Source organism: Channa argus, chromosome 16 (assembly GCF_033026475.1).
Source record: "Channa argus isolate prfri chromosome 16, Channa argus male v1.0, whole genome shotgun sequence".
NCBI classification, from domain to species: Eukaryota; Metazoa; Chordata; class Actinopteri; order Anabantiformes; family Channidae; genus Channa; species Channa argus.
Window position 1 is genome coordinate 2,318,245 of NC_090212.1, and position 18,743 is coordinate 2,336,987.

An 18,743-nucleotide genomic window follows, 5' to 3' on the forward strand; every position below is an offset into this window, starting at 1 on the left:
TGATGAACTGCTCATGAAGCGAGTGCTTGTCATCTGACTCAACACAAAAACATGGCACATTTAAACATAACATAACACACAGTCGACTAATGGGTTTTTAGAACAAAAGTATATTACTGAGCGTATCTTCTATAAATTTGCTCAATGGCAATTCAGATTATATTTACTTCAGTTTTCTGAGGCACGTGCAAGTTAAAGTTAATGAAAGACTACTGTAACTCTGCAGAGTTAGTAGATTTTTATGTTCTAAGTTGTGAACTTACTTGCTCTGAAGTGTTCTGTGTTCATTCTCTAATGCCCGGTGTTTGCCTTTTGTTGCAGCATGCTGGCTGATAAGCTGCTCATATTCATGTGCCTGCCGCTCGTGAACGCTCAGCAGACGCTCGTGGTCACTGAGCGTGCTTTCTCGAGCTCGCCACGCCTCCTCACGCTGCCGTTGCCACGACTCTACCTCTGCCTCTAAGGCAGTGACTTGGCCCTGCAGCACAGCATTCTGGGCCATGAGAGATGCACTCTGAGAGGACAGTGTGGAGTTCTCAACCTGAGAGTGATTATAAATTGACAATTTAAAAACAACACCACAAACAGCCATAACGAATAACAATATACTTGATGATTCACTGAATACCTGCAGCTTTGCTGTCTGTGTATGTAGCCCTGAATTCTGTTCCTGTAAAGTGGTTGTGTGTCGCTGCAGACCTGCCATCTGGTTGTTTAGAGAATTGTTTTGGTTCTCCAGCTGTTTGAGCTGCTCCTTAAGTAGACTGCTCTCTGTCTGCAGGGAAGCATTCTGTAGAAAATGACACACCACAAACATTTAATTACAATTACACCGTGAATAAGTACATATGCGGTCAACATAAAAACAAAATTATACAATTTTATAAGCATGAGCTACACCTTGGGGTTTTCCCTGAGCGGTTAAACATACTTACACTCTTTTCTACATCAATTAGATGATCTTTGATTCGTAGCAGCTCAGCAGTGGCTGACATGTGCCCCTGGTCACCACCTGGGCGCTGCTTAGTGCTGTGATTTTCTTCCTTCTCCTGACACAGGGCAGACACAGTCTGAAGAGCACACAGAAACAAGTACAGATGTGTTAAGAATGTTCTGATGACACCAAATCAAAATGTGGGGAAATTTCAGAGCAGACATGTCCTTACAGTGGCGAGCTCAGCATTAAGCTTGGTGTTGAGTTTGTTGCTCTCTTCTAGTTTCCTTTCTAGCGTGGATATTTTTTCTTCCTTAATCTTCATTGTCTGTTGCACAGTTTCCTCCAGCCGGGACTCCAGCAGCTTGTATTTGCTGACATACAAACAGAAGACATAAGTGAGGTTCAGCTTTCATTACTATACTACTGTAATGAGATTAGTGGTCCTAGACTTAAACATGAATACATGAAGGTTACCTGTCCTCCAGTGTGTGCTCTTGCTGCAGTAGTTTTTCTCTGTTCAAGCCAATCTTCTCCAATTCTTCATTAAGACTTTCCAACTCAACACTCTGCTGCTGAACCCTTAGCTTCTCTGACACAAGCTCCTGCGTGCGCGCACACACACACACACAAACACACACACACACACACGACAATGAAACTACATCTGTATTTCCAAGCAGATGTATAAAATTCACATCAGAGTAAGAACTATTATGTTGAGGCTACAAGCTCATTTTGGACCTTGGTAATAGTTTCTGTCAACAGTATTATCAGTTTGTAATCAATTTTCAGAGCTGTTGTGGAGCTTTCAAATGAATCACACAAGCTTCCCCAGCAAATGGAATTCATTCTGTTGCCATGGAACTGTACGTACTAGGGCTTCACAATAATCAATTGAGCATCATCACTGCTTGGTACACATGAACAATATTTAAGTCACATGACGTGCAATATCAAGTGAGGAAAACCAATGTTGAGCACGGATACGCTACAAAGCACTGTTCATTAAACATGCATATTTCTTTAAATAAACTGAGGTAACTGCATCATGTACTGTAAAAAAGCTTCAGAACAGATTCTAGATTTATCATGGTATATATTTATAACGTGGTATTAGGAAGTAGTTAGTTGCTTTGCTTCTTTCCTACCAAAAATTAAATTTAGTGATAAACAATGACAAAATATATAGATTTAAAATGAATAATTGGCTGCTGAAAAAAACAGCCATGTATCAAAACTAATGAATCATCTCAAAAAACTGTTCTTCTCACCTCCCTCAGAGCAGCCAGAGTTCTTTTGTCAATAGTTGCCCGTTTCTGGAGCTCCTTGTTCTCCCTCTCTATCTCTTTGGCCTTGAGTGCTACCTCTTTCAGTCTGTCCACTTCCTTACTTAGAGCCTTCCCTTCCTTTACCAATGTAGCCAACTGCCTGGTTTTCTCCTCCAGTTCTGTCTCTTTACCCTCCAGCAGGCTTCTGATCCTCCAGCTCTCCTTTTCTAGGTGCTTCCTGCTTTTCTCTGACTGCTCCAGGTCAAGTTGGAGCCTTCTCTTTTCCTTGTCACCTTCCTCTCTCTTTCTCTTCTCCTCCTTCAGCTCTTCCACTTCCCTCCTAAGTTCCTCCTCTCTGCTGTGCATCTCACTCTTCTCTCTCTGAATTTCCTCCCTGTCCTCTTTACTCTTCTTTACTTTCTCTTCTAAACGATGTTTATCCTGGGTCAGAGCTGCTACAATTAGCTCAATCCTTTCTGCCCTCTTCCTCTCAGTTTGTGCCTCTTCTATGACTTCTTCCAGCCTCCTCTGCAGCTCTTGTGTTTGCCTTTGCGTCTCCTTGTGCTCCTCCTGTAGGGTGGCCAGGCGGGCCGATGAGGAGCGCAAGTTTTCCAGGGAGCAGCGGAGGTCCAAGTTCTCCTTTGTTGGCAGGCTATTCTCCACCTCCTGCCTCGTGAGTCGCTGCAGCTCTTGCTGGGCATCCTCTGCCTCCCGCATCAGCCTGTGCACCTCCTGCTCCAGGCAGGTCACCTGCTTCTCTAGAGTATCTGACCGCTCGCTGCATGCACGCAAGGATGCCACCTGTAGGCAAAATAGGAGAACTGTGCCTTACAGACGTATTCTTCTACCAATGATAATAAAGAGGAAATAGTAAATAATTTCAAAACGTATTAATTTTAGTAATATTATTACTTCTCTGGTTAAAGTGTCCCTGCTCCGCTCCAGTTTTGCTGCATCTCTCTCTACCTCTTCGCACCGATCTGCCTTCTCCCTCAGCCTTGCTGCCTCCTCATTGGCTACTTTGAGTTGCATTTCTACGCTAGCCAATCGAGAACTGGTCTCAGTAATGTTCTGGTGCAGTAAACGGTTCTGTGCTTCCACCTCACGCACTCTCGCCTCACTATTTGACTGAGCTCGCTCCTGAAGGGATGCCACTGCCTCAGAAAGGTGTTGCTTCTCACTCTCCAACTCTGAGACCTGATTGGGCAGAGCAAATAAGGGAATCATGAAAAAAAAATCATTTTAAATTCTTACCTAAAAATATTTTAGCTGAGTGTGTTTGTTAATTACTTGTTGGTCCTTCTCTGCCCTCAGAGTGTGAATCTCTCTCTCCAGACTCTGTTTTTCCTTCAAAAGTTCCTCTCCCAGAGACTCCATATCCTGATTTGTCAGTCTCTCCTGGTCCAATAAGCCCTGAAGATGCTCCATCTAACAACAAAAAAATAGACAAAAAGGTCCAATAGTTCCAAGTAACACATAGGTATACTTTCTCATACTTTCTCTATACTAATAGTACTCAAGTATCGCAGCCTCTTACCTTTTTGCTGAGACTTTTATTCTCTCTGTCCAGCTCCTGGATGTGGAGCTGCTTTTCTTGTAGGATGAGGTTGTCCTCTTTCAGTCTTTCTATAGAGGCCTGCAGTTCCCGGTTCTCCTTTTCCAGCTTCAACACTCGACTAGAAACACACTCGTTTAGCTCGTGGACCAATGACTTACGAGCTGCAGCAAAGGGAAAATGCTTTGGTTAAAACCTAAGATAGAAACCCATATTTCTGGCCACATAAACAACAGAAAACAAGCTTAAAAGACAGGGAACCTTACTTTCTGTGTTAGTGTTGTCATTGTTTTTGGTCAGCTGCTCCAGCTCCCAGCCTAGGTGAGCCGACTCATTCATACTCTGTTTCTGTCCAATCTCTAGCAGCATGTTCTCCTCTACCAGCTCCTCCAGCCTCTGACGTTCACTGTCCCTCTCCTGGTCCAGACGCAGACGCACACACACACACACACACACACACACACACACACACACACACACACACCAAAATAAGCAAACAGCAATAAAACATTTTCAAATCCTAGAAGCAAACAGGTAAAGGAATGCAACAAAATGCATATACAGACAGATGGTATGAAGAAGCTAATGGTATCAATAATTTGGAACTAACGCTGCTTAAAGGCATAAGGCACCGTGTAGAGGGTAAGTAAACTCGTTTATTATGACATATGCTGCAGGTCCATCATTGTGTGAAAGCCTGATGCAACAACAGATTTTAGATCTTAATTACTGTATTGTTATACTTCATTATCAATGATTGTGTTAGAAAAAATCTGCAGGACGTTCGATAAGAACATATGAATCTGGCCGACTGAGAACTTTGCCTGAAGTAAGTAAAGGTTATTTGGTGACTTTAAAGTTTGTGAGCTTGCATAGCTTCTATCTCTCTGTGTCAGCCTGTCAATTAAAATGATAGAAGTAACATGTTGAGCGTGTACCACGCCATGTCAACAAGGTACCTCTCCAGTAGCCCTGGGTCCCTCTACGACTTCAATGCAATCTAATGCAGACTGTTAAATCTACATATTAAAATACCAACTGTGTGCGCATTTTGGTAGGAAACAGTTGGCCGTTGTAAAAAAAAAAAAAAAAACACAAATACCCAAAAATATACTTGTATGCAACAATAACACACAGGTTTAGTGTAGTACCATTTCCAAGTCCTGTATCTTAGCTCGTAGTAACAGGTTGTCTTTCTCCAGCATGTGCAGTTTATCACAACGTGCTCTGGAGGCTGACAGCTGCTCCTCCAACAACACCTTTGTTTCCATCAGAGTCAGGTTGTCCTCACGAAGCTCCTGAATGACCAAATGACCCCCCACACACACTTCAAGTCAGTCTGTATGCATATTGCGTGTCAGGTGTAAACTTTATGCATTTCAAAAGTACCTCCACTCTGGTCTTGTAGAAGTAAACATCATTGAGTTTCTCTTTGCATCTGGCCAGTTCAGTCTCCAGTCTGTCAACTCTTGCCGCTCTCTCTCTCAGTGAATCCACTTCATCCCGGTACACTCGGACTGAACGAGCCTCACAAGAGAGCAACTGGTTCTGAACCACACAAATATAATAACATAATTACATCTAATGAACCTAACTTTTTGTGTAATGATAGACTAAACCAAACATAGAGAAGAGGCAAAAGGAGCAAAGGTAATGAGGTCTAATTAAGTGCTATTGACAGAAATGGTGCCATGGTAAAGAGACTTTCCCGCCATGGCTACAAAATAGGCATATTAAAAAAAAAAAAAAGATTAATGTCTAATAAACACATATCATTTGTGCTTTGGAGTCTCCGTGAGGTGTCTCTCTGTGTGTCTCAGCCCTGCATCAATCTCCATGTATATGCGAGATTGAGCCAGTAAGTGGTTTCTTAAGTGCATGTAAGTAGTCAGTAATCTGTATCCTTATAATAGTCAAAAATAATTTATCACCAACTATTATTACAGTGCCAATCTCTGTTGTCATGAAGCTTGAGTAAGTGAGAGATTGCTCATGCAATTGTTAAAGGCAACTAACATCAGTAAAACATAAGTTATTTGGCTGCTATTAAGACCAACGTGAGCATTGCACTACCAATGGCAAAACTCTGCCAAAATATTTATCTATGTAGACTTTAATTTAGACAAAAGCCTTGGGAGTTTATTAGTTTTTATTGATACGCTTCATTACTGTATGTGGGAAGAATTGAGATGCAATGTCCCCTCGGTCATTAATAAAGTATTTCTGATTCTTTTATGTTTACTCTTCTCTAATTTAAACAAATACGCTAAAAAAATGCACCTCTCTTGCACCCGCTCCACATGACTATTTATCATAAAAAAAAAAACAGCACATGGCTATCCATGTTCCGCGTTCATATCCCAGGAATTAAACAGCAGATTTAAACTTTGTTATTTTCTGCAGCAGGTGAACTAGACACAAATAAGCCACATAGACCAAAAACTCTGCTTACTTCCTCTCAGCTTTCTCTCACCATTAACTAGCATCACCAGATGTTTATTCATCTAAATTTCCTGTTTATTTCTTCTATATTTCCTCATTTCTTTTGGCTAATTTTCCCCCATTTTTATGTTTTGAAAATATAATTTGGTATTGTGAACAGAGTAAACTTACATTTCTTACATTTTGCATGGGAAGCAGCTTCAATGTGGCTGCAAATGACAAAGGACAACAGCTCCCTACCTTGTAAATTATAATGTATCCAACCAGAACGCAGGAATTTGTTCTGATAAAATTATATCTGCCTTATTCATCAGCACGGTCTGATAGATTAATACTCAACAACTGAAGACCTGTGGAAGTTCGTTCAGTAAATTAAACAATGTGCATCCCAGTCAGAGTTGATATGGTCACTGGGGTGGCCAGAGGTTTTCCAAGGGGGGCTCTGGCCAACCCTGGCCAACCCTGGCCAACCCTTGGGGGTGCTATTAATCAAACAGATCTGAAACTATTTAATGAGCAGGTCCTGACCTCTTGTTTCATTCTCTGTAGCTCCTGATCCAGACCCTCCAGTTCATGTTTTGAATCCATCAGTTGCTCAGTCTTCTCTTCCCTGCAAACACACACACAGATAAATAACAGAGTAGCTTAAATGAAATGTTTAACCATCTTTCATTATGCTGTTTAATCAGCTTCACCCCATAGTTAAGCTGAACACAGTAAACTGCTCAGACTGTAAGTCTTTATTTTACTTGACTGTAAGTTCTTCATACTGACTGTGATTAGTTGTGTGTACAGTGGGACTGCAGACTTAACCTCCAAACCTCCAGATGGTTTCATTGTGTGATTACAGTATATGCTATATTAACTAGACATAATAACCTACGCCTTCCACCTGCTTCTTATATTACCAGTTTAGTCTTGAGACCACCAAAACCCTTGGTGGTTAACTGCACAGTGTGATGCTCCTTAAATCAAACTGGGACATTTGTTTGCCATGAAACACTATTAGGACTGTAAAGTATGAGATTGATCTTACTTTTAGTCACTGTGTATAAGTCACATGTGTAATACCCAAGTTTTGACAGTTTTATCTAATTAACAGACTCACAGTTCTTGTCTGTATCTGCGTAGCTTGGCCTTGGTATCAGCGAGTTCCACAGACAGATGCTGTTTCTCTTCTTTATTCAGCCCTGCCACAGATGCTGCCAATCCTCCGTTACTCAGTCCCACATCTCCCAAACCATGCCCGCGTTCCAGGCTGCCCAACCCCAAGTTTCTGCACCCTTCCTGAGGATGCTGACTAAACAGGTAATCCCTCTCCTGGGTCAGATCCAGGATCACCTAGACGAAAGTTGGTGTTTTTTTTTTTTTTAATAAATTACATTTAAACATTCACACATTATTTGATACTTCCCATAAAAATGCATGCATTCATGCATTACTGTGGATAAAACTATGAAGCACCATCACACACACATTTGGGCAATACATATCTGCAGAAAAATTATTACAATAATCAAAACATATTTAACCAAAATAATCTTGCATTAATAAAATATCAGCATGGCAATGGTTCTTGTTTTTATGTCTGGGTACCTCACTGGCTTTGTCTCTCTGGTCAATCAGTTGCTGTAGGGACATAGCCATGTTACGGGACAAAGGTTCCAGCTCTTCGTGTGGAAGTTCTGCTCCTTCCTCCAGCCAGGACAGGTCGAGAACATTCAGCTGATTGTGAGTGACCTGCAACACACAAACACACACATAAAATGCCTTGATGGAAAAATACAGTGGGTTTCTCTGAGCATAACTAGAGTGTTTTCAATAGTTTCTAAATATTAAACACTTGAGTTGTTAGGCTAAACTCATTATCCAAGTCAAGTGAAAATTACTAGTCTGTCTGGCACAGCTGGGCTGAAGTAAAATATTGTCATGAAGAGATTACAAAATCCCAAATGGTAAGATTCAGATTGCTGAATCAGTTAAAAATTAAAGGATTTTTATTTTTATTTTTTTTAAATAGAAAAATGACAAAATCAATAAATATTACTATTTGATAACTAGGACACAGAATATTTGCTTTAAATAAAAAGTTAATTAAAAAATATCATGTCATGATTGCTTTTAGTGAGGAGGTCGATGGAGAGAGGGACTCAGAAGCAAGACAGACAACCATGAGCATGCACAGACATCACAACAAGTTAACACTTTTTACGAATATCGAGTACCTTAAAATACTGTACATCCAAAAGACTCAAACCTGCACACTTTACATTTAAGAACTTACAAGTTTGACGCCACTGTCATCATTTTGGTTCTCTACATCAACACACTGGTAATAAACTAAATCTGCATTGTTCTCTACTAACCTCCTGGATGTGGGAGACGATGGCAGCCTGGGTTTCAATGTCTAGCAGCTTGATTTTCTCTATCATCTCCTCTTTTCGGTCACACTGAGCACACACACAAAAAGGATGAAATTATATTAGGACACATTGATAAAGCAGTTTTATTTTAATCAAAATAATCCAGTAACTATAGGTTAATGTTTCTGCATTTTGCCATGACATGTATGGCTTGCAAGCATTAAATGGACTGGTTAAAAGTTCTTTTCTAAAATACAAACATTTTAAAGTGCCTTTATAAACCCTTCCCTCCTGCTGTCTGTCTTTCCATTCATCACTTCCTCTTGACCTTCCTTTTTCAAGGAACCAGTAGAACCAGTGCAGGCAGGGAGGGAATCAAAGGGAGGGGACACAGAGAGAAAGGGAGGGAAATTAGGAAGTAGGGAGTGAGAAAGGGAGCAGCCATGTGCAAGGGAAGGATAACATGAAATTCTGTAAGTTGGGTTCAGAGGTATGGGAGAGATGGAAATGAGACGGACACAGACAAACTGACTAGACTCTTTTTTAAGAATTTCGGTATCCAAATTACATTTGTACTTCATATTTCTGGCTTACTCTCTGTAAAGTTCTACACTGGTTCAGACTCCGAAAATGTAGCATCTTTTGCTAATATCCGACAGTTTGATCCATCATGCAGTTCTCCTAAATCACCAGAATGTGTTCAAATAGCCACGCACAGTCTTCCTTCAGCATTTAGCTTCATAATTCTGATGAATGTGCAGTAAACCAAACGTACTGTATGACTCCATGTGTTTTTTCAATCGTGCAGACTCACCCTGCACCTTATCGGTAGGAACACTCAACGGCTTTGCTCAGACATGCAAAACTGAGCAGACATAAATGCACTTCCTCGGAGAGATTGGGTGTCACAGTGAGCTGGTGTGTGTGTGTGTGTGTGTGTGTGTGTGTGTGTGTGTGTGTGTGTGTGTGTGTGTGTGTGTGTGTGTGTGTGTGTGTGTGTGTGTGTGTGTGTGTGTGTGTGTGTGTGTGTGTGAGTGTGTTACCTGGACAGCACAGCCTAGTATCAGCAACAAAAGCCTTTTCAGTTCTTCCATGCTCTTGGCTGGGTGGGAGCAAAACACAAAAATTGTACAGCTGAATAAAGTTGAACAGAGGAAATCACTAGTCACACGGCAAGTTTCTAAACAGGTCTGAATAAGCGACCTAAAGACCGATGGAGACAGCAGCAGTAGCCCTCAGGCTGTGTTACATATAGAACTTTAACTGCTAACTACAGAGTCTCTATTTGGCCTGCATTGATAGTAGAGCAATATAGAAGTATTTTTCTCCTTTTCTTAAAATACTGTAGGTGGTGTTTAGATTTGGTTTTTCGATTTGTTTTATTAAGCGATTCAACAGTCACAGTGCAGATAAAAAAACAAAACAAAAACTACACTACTAGGCCGAAATGCGCCAGGCTTTGCTAAATGGTTATTGTTTATCAAATTATTGCAATAACATTTTTGTAGGTTTTGAATGATGCTTACAAAGAAAATATTACATATCACTTTTTCCTTCTTTAATCAGAAAAGACCTCATGTAGTTTAGACACGTCTGCACTGCTGATAAATACATATGACTATACCAGATTATAATGGACATACATTTAGGGATGAGAAGTTAAATTTTGATTCTGTATTGATTGCGTATGGATTCCTAATCAAACATCCATGAGAACAAAAAGAGGCCGAGGAAGCTTTTTCATCTCAATGGAGCAGTTTTAGTGTATATAATATATACTGAGTCTGAACACTCTCTCCCTTTGTCATGAATCCTTCTTGCAAGCTTCCGGTAGAATAAAAACAGAGTTTGATGAATATAGGATAATTTCTGCAACTGTCACCAAAACATGCCAGCATCTATGGAATGAACTGAGACATATAATTCCGGTGGATTAGACAATTCCATCCCTGGATACAATGGAATTTAAAAAAAAATATCATGTATTTTTATTTATTCCATGGTTATCATCATCTTTACAACTTTATAAATTATGTTTTGAATCTATCATTGAAATTCTTTATAATAGAAATTAGTTTATTGCAGCAGAATACAAGTATAAGAAACTTACAAATACACAGTTTACACATGCTTTTAAAAGTGCTAAAATTGCAGTTACCCATTACTGTTGTGTGTATTATGCAACTCTTAGCACATATGGATCTATACAGTTCTTGATGAACAATAGAGTGTAAAGTATGTTGTGTGCAAATAAGTGTTACCCGATATTGGATCCTTGGCAATGCAGAGGATGTTGGGAAGGGGCATAACTATTAGCTGCTGTAAGTTCTCCTGTAGGACAGAAGAAAGGACATAAGTTAAGGAGTTGGTGGGGCAAAGACACAAAGTTGGTCAGTATTACGGGAATGATTTTTTAACTGCGTATTAGACAGTATAATTAACAAAAACTGAACCTTGTTTCAAATATAATTTGAGTGTGAAAGCAGAGCTTATAGAATCTGTCTGGTGCTGTTCTTCTAACAAAAGGTGCATAACTTCAAAACTATTTATAAAAATGAATCACAGTCCAACTACTGACCCAGACTTGTTTGCATGTGTGTGTGTGCGTGCGTGCGTGTCAAGCTGCCAACAGGAAACACCCTCCTTTCAGACAAAGAGAGAGTGTGTGTGTCAGGAAAGAAACTGCCCACTAGGAGGGAATGCTTTCCATTCCAGTATATCCTTTACTGTCTCCCAAGCACACCTGACTGCACAGAGAGGGCACAAAAAATAGAAACAAAAAGCAATCGAATATTTCCTTAACAATTTGAAAGAATGAAGGTGTCCAATTTCATTATCTAATTATGTAATCTGTCTGACATAGCTGTTTAAAGATAAGGAAAGATGACGAGGTAATAAAATCTCACAGAGAAAGAAATTTAGTTTAGGGAAAGGACACATGGCAGGGACACTGGACAGTGTGTGTGTGTGTGTGTGTGTGTGTGTGTGTGTTGGGGGAAGGGAGTGTGGGCATTTATGCACTTGTTGGATCAAGGTTCTTTGGAAAGAAGGAAGTACCTGTCAGCGGGGGCAGTAAGGCTGGAGTAATACTCTCAGAAACATAGCAAGGAGTCTCACAACAGGGAAAGATATTAAAATTCCCAGGTGAAAGGATTCCATTTTCATAGTAGCCTCTTAAAGGTTTTCATATGACCATTCTGGAGCCTACTGCATATTTAGTCAGTAACAACTTATTGAGATGTAAGGCTCAGGTCTTAAGTGTCATCTGCTAACTGGGCAAATAAAAGCACTATCAGCTTACACCACAGGTACAACTGAGCTGCAGGGACAGCAGAGAATAGACGGAGCAATACCTGCAGATACTATTACCCTGGCTTATAGAGCAGGAGGTAAGGGGAGACAAAGCCAGACTCTTTTTCACTCACTCACACACACAGTAAATAAAACATGTGAGCTGGTTACCAGATGTCTTTAGGGCACAGAACACTTTGCCATGGTTTTGTTTATGTCATCAAGACATATGACAGACAAGCTCACTGACAACTGTCCAATAAAACAATGCTACTAGACGTTCCATCAATGTTATTAAGTTCTGCCTGCAACACCAACTTATATATGAAACATGAAATTACCTGAGCTATATCTGGTTTAAATAAAAATAGAAAGGTGACCTTAGCATAGTTTTAAAATCATAATTACAAAGTGTGAAATGTGAAAATGGCTGGGAGGAAAAAGGGAAAACCCTTGTTAGCATGTAAGAAGATTGGAGCTCTGTGGTGCCTTCAGATTGCTGTGTAAATGAGGGAAAGAGTTTGTTATGCATGAGACACGTTTCCCCAACTTCCCAACAATGATGTCCCAAACTTTAAGGGTCCTATCCCAGTCCCTTAACACTTGGAATCTGCCAATACAAAATTCAGATTAGATCAGATCCTATATTTAGATTAAGTAAATGTTTATTACATCAGTTATTGATGCAATGCAGCTTTATGATCTGACTATAAAGATGTATAGAGAAAATCCAACAATTTCCCCCTTGAGCAAGTCCTAGGCAACAGTGGAGAGGAAAAACTCCCTTTAAATGGTAAATGGTCTGCACTTATGTAGCGCTTCTCTACGTATTGGTTCAAAGCGCTTTACACTGCTTCTTATTCACCCATTCACACACACACACACACACACACACACACACACACACGGGGGAGCTCAACGGGAGCAACTAAGTGGGGTTCAGTGTCTTGCTCAGGGACACTTTATGAGCCAGGGATTGAACCAACAACTGCGAAATTAGTGGACAACCGCTCTACCTTCCTACGCCACAGTCGCCCATTTAATGGGAGAAACCTCCAGCAGAACCAGGCTCAGGGTGGGCGGCCATCTGCCTCGACTGGTTGGGGTAAAGAATTTTGTCCTCTTATGGTTGTAAAACTGTACTCCAGAGTTCGACAAATTCAACAAAAGCCACTAACATAGCATTCCTAATCAGAGTTCAAGAAAACAGTGGCAGTTTGAAACAGATCTGACTACGCCACAAGGTTCAAACCCAGTTCTCACCAATGTAACTGTAAAAAATAAAATAAAACAAAAAATTTGAAAAGCACTCTTTCACACATTTTTGTATTAGGATGTAAAGTAGCCCTAGCTTTCACTATTACTGCTAAATGCCTTAACCCAGCCGGAAAAGTCTTAGAGCTCTAACAGCTCGACCATCGAAAATGTTGTTACAATGCAATTATTTTTAATACAATCATTATGCGGATTTCTTGCCATTATGAGCATTATTATGAGTATGAGCATTATGTGAGTGTCCTCACATTTAAAAGGAAACAAGTGCGTGAGTTTTCATGTGTACAGAGAAACCCAGGTGACATGAAGTTCGAAACATCCCATGTATGCTCAGAGATTTGTTCTGCAGTTCCCACGGTAACCAAGGAGGGGTAAAGTGAGAGGGGAAAGGAGTGGGAGAAAGATAAAGAGGCAGAGTTCTGCTTAAGTTACTGCGCAACAATTACACCTCTTTCACAAGTTTTATTTTGAAAGGGAAATTTTGTCCCATTCCATACAGGATTTCAGCTGCTACACTTTCTTTTGGAGCATCATCCTCAGTTACTTAACGTGGTGCATTTCATTCGCACTTGATGAGAGCAGAAAGTGATAATGTTCAGTTCAGTTTGAACCTGTTTAAGAGTTGATTCACCTGTATGATCACAGTGGAAGATGCTGTTGAAGTGTACTGTGTTATGCAGTGTGTACTTAGCCTAGCTTCAGTGACACAGATGTAGTAAAACAAATAGAAACTCCTGTTACCCTATTGCAACACATTCATATCTATTTTTAAAAACTGATTATTACATCAATAATTTGTTAAAAAATGCAGTCAAATGCCAGACACAAGTTAGAAGTTTAGTTAAATTAGCTAATTTTGTCTGATCAATAGTCAAAATAAGCCCACATTTGAGAAGCTGTAACCAATAAAGTATTTGTATTACCTAAATTGTCATCAATTTATTTGCTGCTCAATTAACTCTTCTTGTGTACTAGTTGGATTAAAAAAAAACAGCAAGCAAACAAAAGTACACAGGTTAGTACTTTCGTTAGAACTTTAAATAGAAAAAGGTTACTGTGCTTTGTATAAAAGATACAAAACAGAACAGGAGATGAAAGACACCACTCCTTTTTCCTAAGCACACACACAAACAGTTTGTCCTTTATCACTGGGAATACTGGGAGATTTCACTAGGTGACACTGTGCATCTGCTGGGACGTCTTCTAATTAGAGGAAAGGCAGCGCCTGGCCCCATATGAACTAAGCTGCACATATGAGTGTGTGTGTTTCTTGCAAATAATACACTGACTTAAGGTTATACTAAAAGGTGTCATGCATGTGTGTGGTTGAGTGTATGGTTTTGAGTCAGGGTATTTAAATGTGGTTAGAAATAACCCTCACGACAGATTAACCCCATACAGCCAGAACGACACACACACACACACACACAGAGCCGCAGGTACGTTTAATATTGTGTTAGCTACACATAATCAGTGTCCCTTTTTATGAGTTTTGTTTGCTAATAACACAAACCAAATACTGACCAAGACCACAAAGATGGTCCATCATGCCGACCAACACCACTAGCAGAAATAACAAGTACAGCAAGTACAACTTTAAGTATTTTTTCACATACACAAGGAGAAGGTCATGGTATGATACGCCTGCATGCTCAACTAAAGTGATGTGAAAAGTATCCGTTTAGATTTTTAAACATTATTGCTATAAGTGTACTACATAATGCAACCACAAAAAGGACACCAGCCAGTGTCTTCTTTTGCCAGTCCATGTCAAAGTGTCCTTGAGCAAGACACTGAACCCCAACTTAGTTGATCCTGGTGAGTGTTGGCCAGCTGCATAGCAGCTCCCCCATCTGTGTGTGTGTGATTGTGAGTGTGAATGGGTGAATAAGAAGCAGTGTAAAGCACTTTGAGTGCCAATGGGTAGAAAAGTGCTATATAAGTGCAGAACATTTACCATCTTCTTGCACTTGCATCTCATGAACTGTAAACACTTTTCCGATAGGACTTTGCTTTGATGTTTTCTCCTTGAGATGTTTGCTGCCTTGTACTTCACTTGAAAGTCACTTTGGATAAAAGCCTCTGCAAAATGTCTAAATCTAAATGTAACTGATATGCTTTGAGTAATATTTATAGTGTTGATCACATGTTGCAATCAAGCTTACAATTGCTTGTGCATCTCTACACTGTAGCTGCAGTGTAGTGAATGGATGGTTGCTGAATCAGAGTAAACTCACTCAAACATGTGAACCACCTGTATAAAAATGATGTGATCCCATGACCTAGATAATTTCACCAAGAGAAATATTTCCAACACCCGGGACATAAGCAGCAAATATCAAAATGCACGACTCAGTGGGTTTTGGGGGAATTCATCTTTGTTTCAAGACAAAAAGTACAGACCACACCAGCACGCTACATAAAAATGTATGCAAAGTAGTTTTTGTTTAAAAATAGAGCGTGGTCTTCTTTTTTCTTTCGGCTGTTCCCTTTCAGGGGTCACCACAGCGAATCACCTGCCTCCATCTAACCCTATCTTCTGCATCCTCTTCTCTCACGCCAACTACAAATAGAGTGTGGTATAAATCAAATAATATTTTTCCAAGAAATACTGTAGACCTGTAAAGTAAATACTTTTACAGACCAGTTAGTTTGTTACACTTTTTAAAGTAATGATTAGGAATTATGACTCAATCCAATTGAAACTCCACCAATATACCAATACAAACAGTTGAGGACAATACCAGCTCCATAGTGCAATAAAACTGCTACAAATACTTTTGAGTAATGAAGATATTAACAACAATATTGAGCTGCTGATGGAAATAAACTAATTATAGCTGTTTCATGCTTTTTTATTTACGTCTGTGAAATAGAAAATTTTTCTGAGTTACTGAGTTCTGCAACAGTGTGTGTTGTGTGTGCAAGCGTGTACATGGGTACCAGGTACTACTCCCATTATAGGAATTTAAATTTGACTACACAATTACTTGTAGGGACATTGCTTTGAATTTTACTGTGATTACTTGGTTTAAGATTTGGGTATGGTTGGGGTCAGGCCAGGCGGAAGATATGGTCACGGTTAGAATCTCCAGAAGATTAATGTTCCTTAAAGTTATGGACCCAAAACTGTGTGTGTGTGTGTGTGTGTGTGTGTGTGTGTGTGTGTGTTTACCTGGTAATATGTCCTGATATGTCTGCAGAGAACTGTCAGGTTGTGAAGGCGAAGCGACACATCATTGTTCACATTCTTGTTTAGCCTCTGATTGGTTGGGCTGGGATCACTATGGAGACACAAGACAGGGAGCACTTAGACTGACATTACTAGGTGCTATTTAAGACGCAGATCATCACGTACAGACACATACAAACACACCTATTCAACTGGAGGAGGATTTATGTTCACATCAACACATGTTGCCCTGTGCCAGATTGATTTGCATATGAAAAGGGGGTGGGTAACAATGTCTGGTTGACCTACTATTGACTGTCATGATGACAGTGTTTTGTTGGAGCTCAAGTCACTTCTAATAGGAACCCTCCTAAATATGAAGAGATGCAAAAACAGACCATCATTAAGAACTGCCCTGTACCCTGTGAGTTCCTGGGCTCTATGTGGCTGAAGATGGATAAATATGTATAGATACTGTAAGTGCATACTATGACTAACGTTAACAGACTTTGGCCTCCTTAAACATACCGATTAATATGATTACTTTAAATTAAATGAAGTCAACATAACTGAATTAGTCACACAAAACATGCACATATTTAACTGCAGGTTTGGAGTCCGGCAGATTTACCAGCTGACTGGGTACCTGATTGACTGATTTACCAACTCTCTCTAAGTGGCTTTCCTTTAATATTCATCATGGTGCTTCAATCCTGATGCTCCTCTGTAACCCACTTTCTCATAGACCCCTACGAAGCTTTACCCCCACCCCCTACCCCCACCCAAGTCACTCCATCCTATATTCATACTGTGGAGAACAATAGCATGATTTACATTGTTTCTGAGAACAATAACAGATGTTAGAGGCCTCTTTAACTGGTTAAATTGGGGGCAGAGGAATTCATGGGAGTAGACTGAATATTTATTCATGTGTTTTACTATTATTGTTAATAATATTAGCATTATTGTTCTGTGGTCAAAATATATTTCCTTGTCACTAAATATTAAAGGATAAATCTAACATATATTGAATTGAAGTTGAAGTTATAGTTGTGAGTTACTGAAGGCAAGGGTTCATTTACTTCTGCCACACAAACCCCCACTCAAAACTATTCAAGGTGATAATTTTTCTTAGTAAATAAATAATAAAGTTTCTTATTGCCCCACAGCACTACCCGCCTGTTAGAAAGCTGATTCTCGAGTCTCTGTACAAATTAATACTGGCTCAGCCCTGTACAAATGAAAAATGACAAAACTGACAAAATCGCTTATACTTCAGTTCTTGCTGCAATCTAGAGCAGCACATCTGGTTGTGATGTTTACAACCTGAAACCAGCGAGTCAGGATGTGGTCACAATGTGGAGAACACACTTGCACAGAGAAACACAGGAAACTACTGCTCATATACCAAGTCCAGCTCAATGAAGACACACACCAAAAGACATAATTTTACTGACTCATGAAATTGAAACACGCAAGTCTCACTCTCTCATGCTACCTACATGTGTGTCATGATTTTGTGCAGGAAGACGCCATCCACCAGCTCCATGAACATGCTGACCGAATCCTCTGATGCCTCCTTGTCACATGAACCCAACGGGCCCAATGTCCGCACCTAGAGAAGTTCAGGTTAAAGACAAAGACCGGAGACACTATGTCACACATGCAAATATGTTATCAGTGTAATATGCTGGCTGAATTGGGCTTTGAAATGGTTAAATTGTGTTTCTAGTAGTCATTTGCTTACTTTGGCTGTATATTGCTAAAATGGAGTATCATAATCATTTACTTATTCAGAAATACTTTGCTTTTTTTGGGAATGCCCTTCTGAGACTCATGCAGTGATACATCTGGAAGCTGCCCAGTCCAACCACAGTCTAATCTCATGGCTACTAAGCAGTTCCACTGGAACAGTTGGACTAAACACAACCGCTGCTCTTTCATTTTCCCCTCCCAGCTCTAACCTAAAATCTAGTTCAGGGATAAAATCCAATCCAGGGATTGTATTGCTGACATTTTGATCACAAAAGCCCATCTTGTTAAGATGTAGAATGGGAAAATCTGAGAAAAACTTGGCCGTATGAAAGTTGGCCCTAGTCACGTTTGTAGTGTGCGGTCATAATAATTGTATTTGTTTTAACAAAGACGAAAAAGAATTGGTGGTTGACAGGTCAACAGGATGGTCAGGAGGAAAAAGGAAGAACCCAGTGTGAACCCCAGCTGTCATAGTCTGGGTGGGAACAATGTCCAATTCTGCTTCTTTATTTAAACACACACACACACACACAATATATAGATAGATAGATAGATAGATAGATAGATAGATAGATAGATAGATAGATATAGATAGATATAGATATATATATATTTTTTAATGTGTGTGTTTTCCATTAGGTTACTGTCAAACATCTTCAACAGTGCTATATAATGTGTCGTTTAT

General features: G+C 39.9%; 1 protein-coding gene across 1 annotated transcript in view; it reads right to left on the minus strand.

The window, feature by feature from the left end:
• The window catches only part of ccdc88c (coiled-coil domain containing 88C), a 36,665-nt gene that overhangs the window by 16,802 nt on the left and 1,120 nt on the right, over positions 1 to 18,743 (minus strand). The window contains exons 2-21 of the mRNA XM_067479004.1: positions 17,806 to 17,918; positions 16,307 to 16,415; positions 10,827 to 10,896; positions 9,609 to 9,667; positions 8,569 to 8,652; positions 7,799 to 7,942; positions 7,311 to 7,543; positions 6,731 to 6,812; positions 5,150 to 5,308; positions 4,912 to 5,058; positions 4,027 to 4,177; positions 3,743 to 3,924; positions 3,496 to 3,633; positions 3,118 to 3,402; positions 2,209 to 3,006; positions 1,412 to 1,539; positions 1,167 to 1,308; positions 936 to 1,070; positions 629 to 790; positions 264 to 541 (exon numbers count right to left, since the gene is read on the minus strand). Coding sequence (XP_067335105.1) covers positions 264 to 541; positions 629 to 790; positions 936 to 1,070; positions 1,167 to 1,308; positions 1,412 to 1,539; positions 2,209 to 3,006; positions 3,118 to 3,402; positions 3,496 to 3,633; positions 3,743 to 3,924; positions 4,027 to 4,177; positions 4,912 to 5,058; positions 5,150 to 5,308; positions 6,731 to 6,812; positions 7,311 to 7,543; positions 7,799 to 7,942; positions 8,569 to 8,652; positions 9,609 to 9,667; positions 10,827 to 10,896; positions 16,307 to 16,415; positions 17,806 to 17,918 — 3,599 coding nt within the window. The remainder of the gene's footprint in view (positions 1 to 263; positions 542 to 628; positions 791 to 935; positions 1,071 to 1,166; positions 1,309 to 1,411; positions 1,540 to 2,208; positions 3,007 to 3,117; positions 3,403 to 3,495; positions 3,634 to 3,742; positions 3,925 to 4,026; positions 4,178 to 4,911; positions 5,059 to 5,149; positions 5,309 to 6,730; positions 6,813 to 7,310; positions 7,544 to 7,798; positions 7,943 to 8,568; positions 8,653 to 9,608; positions 9,668 to 10,826; positions 10,897 to 16,306; positions 16,416 to 17,805; positions 17,919 to 18,743) is intronic.